General features: G+C 48.2%; 1 protein-coding gene across 8 annotated transcripts in view; it reads right to left on the reverse strand.

The window, feature by feature from the left end:
* Positions 1–216: 216 nt before the first annotated feature.
* Nrf1 (nuclear respiratory factor 1) overlaps positions 217–10,865 on the reverse strand; it is a 111,579-nt gene continuing 100,930 nt past the window's right edge. For 6 of the 8 annotated variants that reach the window (XM_076566572.1, XM_076566568.1, XM_076566573.1 and 3 more), the window contains one exon: positions 6,744–7,024. In XM_076566572.1, coding sequence (XP_076422687.1) covers positions 6,768–7,024 — 257 coding nt within the window. In that variant the 3' untranslated portion in view covers positions 6,744–6,767. Of the gene's footprint in view, positions 543–6,743; positions 7,025–10,865 lie in introns of those variants that run through there. The other 2 variants (XM_076566575.1, XM_076566574.1) reach the window with 1 other exon arrangement.

Below are 10,865 nucleotides of genomic sequence, written 5' to 3' on the forward strand. Positions count from 1 at the left end.
ACCAAATCCCAGAAGTGGTGCTTTAAAAAAATGTGATTCCAAGCCGGGCGTTGGTGGCGCACGCCTTTAATCCCAGCACTCGGGAGGCAGAGCCAGGCGGATCTCTGTGAGTTCGAGGCCAGCCTGGGCTACCAAGTGAGCTCCAGGAAAGGCGCAAAGCTACACAGAGAAACCCTGTCTCGAAAAACCAAAAAAAAAAAAAAAAAAAAAAAAAAAAAAAATGTGATTCCAAAATCTGCTGCCTTTCTTCCTTTTTAAAAAAAGGTTACCAAAACTTTTCTTCCAAGTCGAGAGACTTAATTCCATTTGATTGCACCTCTGCAAACATGTAAAAAATTTGAAGTAGACTAGAAAACGATGCCATGATAGGGCTGCATGTCACTGTTCCAATGTTACCACCTCCACAGCCTGGCCGTCCATGGTGACCGCGCTGTCCGATATCCTGGTGGTTACTGGGGCCATGGCCACCTGCACTGGCCCGTTGCCTTGGGCGAGGCTGGTTACCACAGTCTGGTACATGCTCACAGGGATCTGGACCAGGCCTGGAGAGACAAAGCAAGACTGTTGGTGGCCGTGCTCAGGACCCAGGTGCTGGTGGGCAACTGGCTCTGCTCCTTCAGGGTGTCGCTGGCTGCCAGCCCCAGGGCAACGACTTACCTGCTTGCCAGGTACAGACATGTTTCAACTTCTTTTCTTTCTTTTTGTTAGAGACAAGGTCTTGCTGTGTAGCTCAGGCTGGCCTTGAACTCTTGATCCTACTGCCTCAGCCTCCCAGCGCTCAGATTATAGGTGTGCCATGGCACCTGGCAGTCAATCTCTTCTCTCAGTTCATTTTAGTTCTTTTAGACAGACTCTCAGGAGAGGGAAGTGTGGGCACACTGGGAACACCTCCACACAGACCTGCCTGCCTCCATCTCTAGCAAGCACAGCCCATCGAGTGTGAGTCCTCCCCCGCTTCCAGCACCCCTGCTCCAGCAAGACTACCTCCTCTGAGACTGCTCCGCTGCTCGTCTCCTGCAGCCCCCTAGCTGCCCATGCGAGCTTCTATCAGCTTGAAAAGAAACAACAAAAAACCAAATTTCTGTCTTTTATACTGTCGTCTGGCCACTGGTCCATCTCTGTCCTTTCCTCCAGAGTTGAGTGGATAAAAGAAAGAAAACCAAACTAACTAGCCCATCTGTCTACTAAGTTTAGGATTTCACAGACTGGTATAATTAAAAAAAAAAATGTTAGGGTTAACTAAAAGCAACAACAAAACACCCCCCCCCATCTCTCCCCAGCACCACTATTCTCAGAGTAGAGCTGCTGTGCAAGGCAAGTGTCATGGGACCTGGGAGAACAGTGACCCCTCCCTTTCCAGTTACCTTGGGCCAAATAATGGTGCGCTGCGGCCATGTCTTCCCTTTGGAAGTAGAATTACAACGGACGGACGGAGAAGGCTATGTTTGGGAAGCCACAAAGCAAAGGAGTGATTCTGACTGTCAGTCAAGCGGAAGCTGGAGTCCTGCCCAACCCCCTTCAGGATCCTCCAGGAAGAGGAGGAGGCTGAGAACAGGAACTAGGATTTAACTGAGTGGATCAGTAGGGGGGTGCCCAAACCCTAACACTCAGACCACTGGGACAGATCATCTGAGATCCACCCCAAAGAAAACACTTCTGGTGAGCTAAGGCGAGCGGAGTGGCTGCCCTACCATCCACAGCTGCCTAGCTCTGCTCCTGGACAACCTGCCAAGCAGCATTCTGATGGGTGACTCCGAAGGGGACAGAGCTACACAAAGACAACGTGGAAGGAAACCAAACTAATGCTCTCACAGTATCTACAGGAGCACCATTGAGCCCAGGAGTTCCAGGCTAGGGAACTCCATTTTAGAAATACAAAATATGGAGCTGGGGGTATAGCTCAGTGGAAGAAATCTTATCTAGCATGCACGAGGCTCTAGGTTAGATTCCCAGCACCACAAACAACAGTCACCCAAACTAGCCAGGCAACCAGGCAGCCAGGCAGCCAACCAACCAACCAACTAACCAAGCAAGCAAGCAAGCAAGCAAGCAAGCAAGCAAGCAAGCAAGCAAGCAAGCAAGCAAGCATCCATCCATCCACCCACCCACCCATCCATCCAACCAATCAATCAACCAAACCTCAAGCCCCCAAACTTGTGATGGGGTATGTCTATAATCCTAATACCCAGGAGGCTGAGACAGGAGAATTGTGAGTTTGAAACCAATCTGGACTACATAGCAAGACCCTGCCACATAAAAACAACAGCAGCAGCAACAACAAAACCCATGACAACTCCTCCAAAATCCTACAACCAACTAGAAAAGAGAAATATGAGAGTACTTTAAAAACAAAAAGTGGCCGGGCGGTGGTGGCGCACGCCTTTCATCCCAGCACTTGGGAGCCAGAGGCAGGCGGATCTTTGTGAGTTCAAGGCCAGGCTGGTCTACAGAGCAAGATCCAGGAAAGGCACAAAGCTACACAAAGAAACCCTCATGCTCTTTGCTTCTGTGCAGTCCATATTCAAGTACTAAGACTGGTTATCTATCTAGCAGCTCAACTTTAAGACCGTCACAAAAGTACTCATAAAATTGGGTCTTCCTTCTCTCATGCTCTCCAGCCGTGTGTAACTGACTCTATGTGGTACCATACTTGGGCTAGCCTGATCAAGCTCTGTGACACTGCCAGAGGAGACAATACTGGCTTGAGGAACACCAAAGAGTCCCATCTGAAAGTAAAAGTGAGTTTTAAAAAGAGATGTTAAGCAGCATCCAGGAAGTAGAGGTAGGTGGACCTATGAGTTGGAGGTGAACCAGATCTATACAGTGAGTTCCAGGCCAGCCAGGGCAAATAGTATGACCTTGTCTCAAAAGAGTAGAAAGAAGAGAGTGGGGAGGCACAGTGGGTGGGAATCCTGTCGCCAAGTCTGATGACCTGAGTTCACTTCCCAGGGCCCACATGGTGGAGAGCACTCATTCCCAGAAGTTGTCTTCTGACCTTCACATACACTTGGTAGCATGCATGCACCCACATGTATACGCTTGCCCAGGTGGTGGTGAGGGAAGGATACGAACCAAAGGAAATCAGTACAAAAGAAAATCTGATTTCGATGCTGGGCAGTGGTGGCGCATGCCTTTAATCAAGGCCAGCCTGGTCCACCGAGTGAGATCCAGGACAGGCACCAAAACTACACAGAGAAACCCTGTCTCAAAAAACAAAACAAAACAAAACAAAAAACAAACAAAAACACAAAAAACAAAATCTGATTTCATAGTATTAACCGTGTGTGAGCATTTTCTAGGAGTCAGTTTTGCCAATTTCGGGATAAGCATTTGATGGTACAACACGAAGCAGGGCTTGAGAGTTTTGTTTTGATGACAGTCATTTGTGAAACCCTATTTACACAACACAAAGGCAGGGTCAGTGCGAGTTCTTGTCTCTCAAGAGACAAGTCGCAGAGGAAGCAACAGGGGGTGTGGCTTCAGTAGGGGTGGCCCGGTTTCTTCTAAGCCATTCCAAATGGTTTTTAAATGCTGAATCAGTTCTTTCCTTCACCCTTCCTTGCCACAGAAGTTATTTTTAGATATACTATGTTGCTTAGCCTTCTAGTTGCACACTTAGGTACCATGACATTAGTAATGTTCCCAAAGTCACAGCCCAGTCTAGATGCTTTGGCATGGTGGTCAAGGCAGTCATGATTTGCTCCAGACTATCTTCTTGTTTTGAGGCAGGGTTTCAAGATGGAGCATAGGCTGGCTTTGAACCTTTGAGCCTCCTGCCAAGTGCTAGGAAGACAGGTACACACCCACTATGCTTTGGCCTGCAAAGGCTGCGATGGACTTAGGCTTCTCCACACAAGCATCTCCATGCTTGTGCACACCATGACTTCTGCAGAACGGACTTGTTCTCTGCTTCTTCCAGCCTCTGCCCTCCAGTGGTTTCAGTCCTCTTCCCTGGTAGCCCCATGGCACTGTGCTCAGCTTTCTACAGAGGAACAATCTTACAGATCATCACTGTTTGCATATCTTGTCTTCAATTCATTGCAAATTCCTTAAGAAGGGACCGAGTCTATCACTGAGGCCCTAACGGTGAGCAGGTGCTCAACACGTTTTCTACACTCACAAATGAAAACTCAAGTGTAAAGTCACAGCTAGAGTAGTGGCTCAAGTGTAATCTCAGGAGTCAGGAAGGCTGCCTCAAGTCCAAGGCCAGCGTGGAATAAAAAGTGAGACATTTCTCCTAAAACCAAAACAAAGTAAAAATACCACACCCAAAACCTATCGAAATAAATTTTTTTATAGACTGCGTTTTGTATATTTCACATAACTCAGGGAAGAAGCCAATTTAGCCCCTACAATTGAGTTATGAAACATCTTCCACAACAAAGCTGTCTCAAGGTGAGTAGCTGTGATAGGCACTACACATCTTGGTCATTGCATAACCTCAAAGGCCTTGCGAACCCAACTCTAATCTTTTCTACACGCATTCTCAGTCCATGTCCACCTTAAATAAATGTATCACCATCTTCATGTGGAGATTTTAAGATCTCTCTCTCTAACACAAACACCCACACAGGCATTTGGACATGGGATTAGATTAAATCTCCTCAGTGTCTCTGACCTAGCTGCCTTTATGTCTATAGCATGGGGGAGGGGCCGAAAGCTTTGAAACCCAGTACACACTAAGTCGGGCGGGCGGGCGGCTGCCCTTGGAAGAGAGATGATTAAATGCTGAGGTACAGTAATCACGCTGGGAGTGTCCCTGCATCTGCTCAGCCTGCCCCCGATTAGCCCTAATCTAGAGGCACATGCTAATCCAAGCTTGGATTCTGGGTCATTTCAATTGATTAAGCAACAGGAAGCCCTTCATGTTCTACTTTAAGGGCCCGAAGTTCCTTTTCTTTTTTCAGGGAGACCCAACACAGTCTTAGTAACCAAACTCCTTGGTGTGTGTGGCTGCATGCCCTTGGATTTGTGCTAGGATCCTGGAGAGGGATGCAGGACGGCATCTTTTCATAAGTGAGCACTCCAGCAGAACCCTGGACCTATCAGGAAGGCACAGACTCACAACGTTCTCAAGACTTCAGTATTCCAAAATGTCAAAGCCACACAAATACTAGAGTTTAGCAAATCTGAACCATTTCTTTAAATTCAAAGTTTATTCTCATTTGTTTTGAGACAGTCTCACGGGAGGCTTGGGCTGGCGGCAGACTCATGGTCTTCTTCCTGCCTGGCTCAGCCTTCCAGGTGTTCTGATTACAGAGATGATGCCCAGTGGTAAATCGCTATCCAATCCCAGCAATTGGGAGACAGAGGCAGGTGGATTTCTATATTTGAGGCCGGTCTGGTCTGCATAGCCAGTTCTACATCAGTTAGAGCTACAAAATGAGAAACAGCCCCCGACATACACACAAAAAAAGTTTACCAAAAACCAAAATGCAAGGGCAATCCAGATGGCTCAGCAGGTAAAGGTGCTTACCACCAAAGCTAACACCCCGAGTTCAATCCCCAGGACTCACACGATGGAAGGAGAACTGACTTCAGTAGTTGTTTCCTGATCTCCACTGTGTACACACACGAGTGTGTGCGCGCACACATACACAAAGCAAATAAGTCAATGTAATAACAATACCCAGCAGACCCTGCCTGTGGTGGTAGATACCCATAAAATCAGCACTTGGGAGGCAGAGGTGGGAGGATCTTTAGCTTGAGGCCAACTCAGGTTACATGGTGAGGGAGACATGTCTCAAAGTCAAAACCGACCCCCACACCCCCAAACCAGGCAAGGTAATGCAGGACTAGAGTTCTAGCACACAGCCTCCAGGCTGGCTTTGTCAACAGCCTTAAGACCCTGTCTCAAAAACCACAACAAAACAAACAAAAGGCGAGCAGACAGGCTGTCATGTTGTCCCCCTCCCCCCAGTGACTAGTTTATTAAGCTAGATGTGTGGGCTTTGGATCTGGGAGCCTTTCCATGCCCCAGAATACCCTGGACAATTAGCACTCTGCCAAGGCAGAGGGCCATCCTTCAGAGCTCACCACTGCCTCTCTAGGCTTCATGGTAAATCATGGCAGCATTGTCCAGAGCATGGAGGTGAGAGGGAACTCAGAACGTCAGACCTCACCTCTAGGATCTTTGGATCCCTAGAGGAGCTGTTGGCCCTAGGAGCCTGTCTTGTCCTGATTAAAGCACAACTGTTGGCGATCATTGCTGAGCATAAACGGTGAAGGCAGGCCCAGGCCCCCTTCCCTCCTTCCCTCAACACACGGCAATTACATCCTTCCTGTTGCTCAGGTTCAAGTCTCTGAAGTCCCCCTCACCACCCTTGACTTCACATCCAATACACCCCCAACTCCTGTCAGCTCCCCGTCCTTCCCTTTTTTTTTAAATTCAAAAAACTCCTTTGATTAATTTTGTTTATGTGTATGTATGCATCTGTGTAAATGAATGACGTGTGTAGGTACCCTTGAAGCCAGAAGAGGGCATTAGGTCCCTTGGAGCCGGACTTACTGACACCTGGGTTCTTCCTTAGGACAGTGGGCATGCCTGACTGCTGAGTCAACTCTCCAATCCGAACTCCCCTTTCAAAAGGAAACCAGAACTCAGCTTCTGCTATTTGAATATAAGTAACAATTTATACAGGAGTCCCATTCCAACTTTGTACCTTCAGTTTTCAGAAACTTTAGCTAAAAACAAAACAAAACAACCAACTATCCCAAGTCAAAAGCAGAACCATAGCCATACATATGCTAAAGTTAGGAGCTAAGCTTTATTTCTTCTTCAGGTGCTGAGGGGAATTAAATTTGAAGAAGATAATATCTCCATCTTCAACAACGTAAGTTCTGCCTTGTTGTCTGTACTTCCCAGCAGCCATGGCTGCATTTCCAGAACCTTCCTCTTTAAGATCTTCGTCTTTCATTACTTCCGCCATAATGAATCCCTTTCCAAACTCTGTGTGAATCTTTCCTGCAGCCTGAGGAGCCTTCATGGCTTTCCTGATGGTCCATGCATGAACTTCATCTGGGCCTGCAGTGAGAAAGTATTCCAGTTGGCGTGCTGCAAACCCAGCCTTAGTGATCTTTGGCAAAGCACTGTCATGCTCATTTCCAGATACTTCTGCGTCTCCTCAACACTTTAAGTAACCCAGGCTGGTCTCAAACTCTCGATCCTGCTACCTCAGCTTCCCAAGTGCTGAGGTTACATAGTCAGCATGCCTGGTTAGCTGAATCTTGAGCAAGTACACACCAACTCTTCCCCAAATTCCCTGCATTATCCCTCCATCACACAACCACGCTTGTCCTGCCGACGACACACCCTCAATACCACGCATGCTTGTTCAAGCCTCTCTCCCTGCCTAGACTACTCCTGCAGATTGAAGTCGGCTCTTCTGACAATCCAGGGGTTAGAGCAGACACACAGCCCACTCTCTTCCCTGCCTCCTGTGATGTTATAGATTCCACCATTCACTCAACTTGGCATGGCCCTGCCCTGCTTCAGAGCAGTTTCTGTTTCCCTTTAGATGTCTGCTGACTTCAGTTGTTGACAGGACTGTCACTGAATACTGAGCAACCCGAGCACAGAGGCTGTTCAGTAACGGGACACACTGTGACACAACTCAACATGGTCTTCGTGACTTTTTAGCAAGTGGACCACATCCTTCCAGCCTTGCCCTCTGCAGACTGAAGAACCTTCAAGGCCTTTGCTCTGCTCTGCTCTAGAGCGAAACCGGCGTTCTCCACAGCATCCTTAAGGTGGTGTGGTCAAATGCTCTGTGGAAATCCCGGGCTTTGCATGGAAGAGCTATTTTACTCTATATGCCATCTTAATTCCATTCAAGCATTCTTAGCCACAAAGACCTGTTTCAACTCTGTCATTCAACATCTGTGGGCCTTAGCTTCCTCACATGCAAGATGGTAATTACTAATCTCATGGGGATGCTGAACCAGATATGCTGACATAGGAAACCCTTGGAACAGTGTCTGGGACACAGTAGGTCTACAGTACTTGTCCACCTCTTTTCGAGATGATTTTGAATGAGAAGTCTAGTTTGGGCTGCTAGGTTATTGGTCCCTGGGAACAGCACACATCTTGCAACAGGGACTTGCTCCTACGGCAGGCGATCATTTGCTGAAGGCCTCCAAAGACACAGATCTGAGATAAAAGCCATGGAATCATAGAGAGAACCGGCAGGCGGCTTCCCACCTGCATCCCAGCAGTGGTCTCAAGCCACACAGGAACTCTAGGAGGGGACAATACAGCTGCCAGCCCAGCGCACAGGTGAGTGTGCACTCCCGGACCAACCACCAACCTGCAGTAACAAAGTTCAAGACAGGACCAGGGCTGGGGGTGCAGCTCGCGGTAGAATGCTTACCTATTTGTGAGGCTATAGTTTAATCGTTAGCACCGAAATAAGTGTGTTATATAATATATCAAGGGATCAGGTAGTACGATGATGTTATCAACACGTCTAAACTCCTCAGCAGTAAACAGGATAGACATGAACCAGACAGAACCCAGGGTACCAGGACTGGCTGGTTACCCAGCACGACAGCTTACCCTCCTCTACCCCACGACAAGACAGACGGCTTTCGGAAGAAGAACGGGCCTTTCATTTGCCCTCCAAGCAGGGAACCTTTGGGAATTGTTGTTTGCTGTAATTCAATCTTTCAGGCCAGAGGCCTTGTGAGTTGGCTGTGGAAGTATCTTCAGTTGGGAGAATACTGACGGTCATGAGAGGGGAAAAGAAAAAGAAAAAAGCTACACAAAATAAACAGCAATTGGTGGAAAGATTTTTTTTTCCTGGAGACAGGTTTCATACTGTAGACTTGGCTGGCCTGGAAATCACTGGATGGCGTAGGCTGGCCTTCCACTCAGCTATCCTCCTGTCTCAGCCTCCTGAATGCTGTAATTACAGGCACGAGCCACCACACTTGACTGAGAAATGATTCTTACAACTAGAAGGAAATAATGTAATGTCTTCTGTAGTTTATTTTATTTTTTGTTTTTTCAAGACGGGGTTTCTCTGGCTGTCCTGGAACTCACTCTGTAGACCAGGCTGGCCTTGAACTCAGAGATCCGCCTGCCTCTGCCTCACGTGCGGCTTCCTTCTGTAGTTTGCTTTTTTGTTTGTTGAGACAGGGTTTCTTCATGTAGTTTTGGTGCCTGTCCAGATTGGCCTCGAACTCACAGAGATCCGTCTGGCTCTGCTTCCCAAGTGCTGGGATTAAAGGTGTGCGCCGCCACTGCCCGGTGCCATGGCCACCACCCGGCTCTTCTGTAGTTTGTTAACAGGAAGGCTAATCCATGTAGCAGAGGAGCATTGGCCTAGATAGAGAATCAAGTCTATGACCAGAAAGGGGAAGAATGAACCCTTCAGAAAGGGCGGGAGAGATGGCTTAGTTCTCAGCACCCACATGGTGGCTCATGAGGATCCTCAATCCACTTCCAGGGGATCTTCTGACCCTCGCTAGCACAAGCAAAACACTGGCACATACACAGTTAAATATATCTGAAAAAGGAGGGGAGAACAAGGAATTCAACCAACCACTCTCATGTTACAAAACTTGTCAAATTCTTGCCAGGTGGTGATGGCGCACGCCTTTAATCCCAGCACTCAGGAGGCAGAGGCAGGCGGATCTCTGTGAGTTCGAGGTTAGCCTGGTCTACAGAGTGAGTTCCAGGACAGCCAGGGCTACATAGAAACTGTCTTGTAAAACCAAAATCAAAACTTGTCACAATTTTAAGGACCAGCAAGGGGAGGAAATCTTTCTTGGGAGAATACCCCAGAGGCTGATGAATCCAAAAAAGCCTGGTCACCTGGCGGGGAAGCCAGTCCAGCAGTGGAAGGGAGACAGAGGCAGAGGTCTACACAGAGACCAACATGACAAGAAGGCCAGTCTGAAACTGAAGAGAGGCCCAGGCAGCCTAATGCTAGCAAGCCAGGGAGCCAGGGCCCTCAGCCTTCCCTTTGTGTGCTGGCTAAGTATGAGGCATTGGGGATTTATGGATCTAACGTGTTAGACCTGGCAAGTACCCAACAGTCTCCTGCAGCCAAGAGCAGCCCTCAGTGCTGGGCCCTTCCCAGCACTTAAAGTTTCCTCCCTTCTGGCCAGACAATCTCAGAAATGCTCCTAGGAATCATGCTCGCTGTAGTGTGGGCCAGCTGGGACAGTGTCATTCTGTCCTTTGCCTTTGGAAGACTACCAAGAAACTCCACTTGTCCCCTTCCCCATAAATCAAACATTAAAATTGAATTTGTTTAATCTGTAGCAAATGAATCTCAAGAGGTATCTTAGAATATACACTCACGATCTCCTCTTTTTTTTTTTTTTTTTTTGGTTTTTCGAGACAGGGTTTCTCTGTGTAGCTTTGCGCCTTTCCTGGAGCTCACTTGGTAGCCCAGGCTGGCCTCGAACTCACAGAGATCCGCCTGGCTCTGCCTCCCGAGTGCTGGGATTAAAGGCGTGCGCCACCAACGCCCGGCTACGATCTCCTCTTGAACAGCAGGGAGGTGCTCAGGAATACTATGCAGCGAGGCTTTGTGCACCGTGGTGGCTCCTTGTCCTGTTGACTGAACCTGCACTGTGGGCTGAACTCAACTCTAGCCTTGCTGATCTGACCAGAAAGGCTTTTCTGAAGATGGAAGTAGGGACCAGCCTTCCTTCAGTTAGACTGTGCAGAGCATGCACACGGCTCAGAATATGTGGCAAACTGCAGGGAAGGCAGGGGAAGAAGAGCAGGGCTACAAAGCACACGGTGGTGGCTTGCATACGGTCCTCAGAAGAAAGTCACCCAGCTGAGTTTTAATGCAGAAATGAGAAGTGGTAGGGTCACACAGGGGTTACCCAGAGTGAGGGATGAAGGGATG

The sequence above is a fragment of the Peromyscus maniculatus genome, chromosome 3 (assembly GCF_049852395.1).
Source record: "Peromyscus maniculatus bairdii isolate BWxNUB_F1_BW_parent chromosome 3, HU_Pman_BW_mat_3.1, whole genome shotgun sequence".
NCBI lineage: Eukaryota > Metazoa > Chordata > Mammalia > Rodentia > Cricetidae > Peromyscus > Peromyscus maniculatus.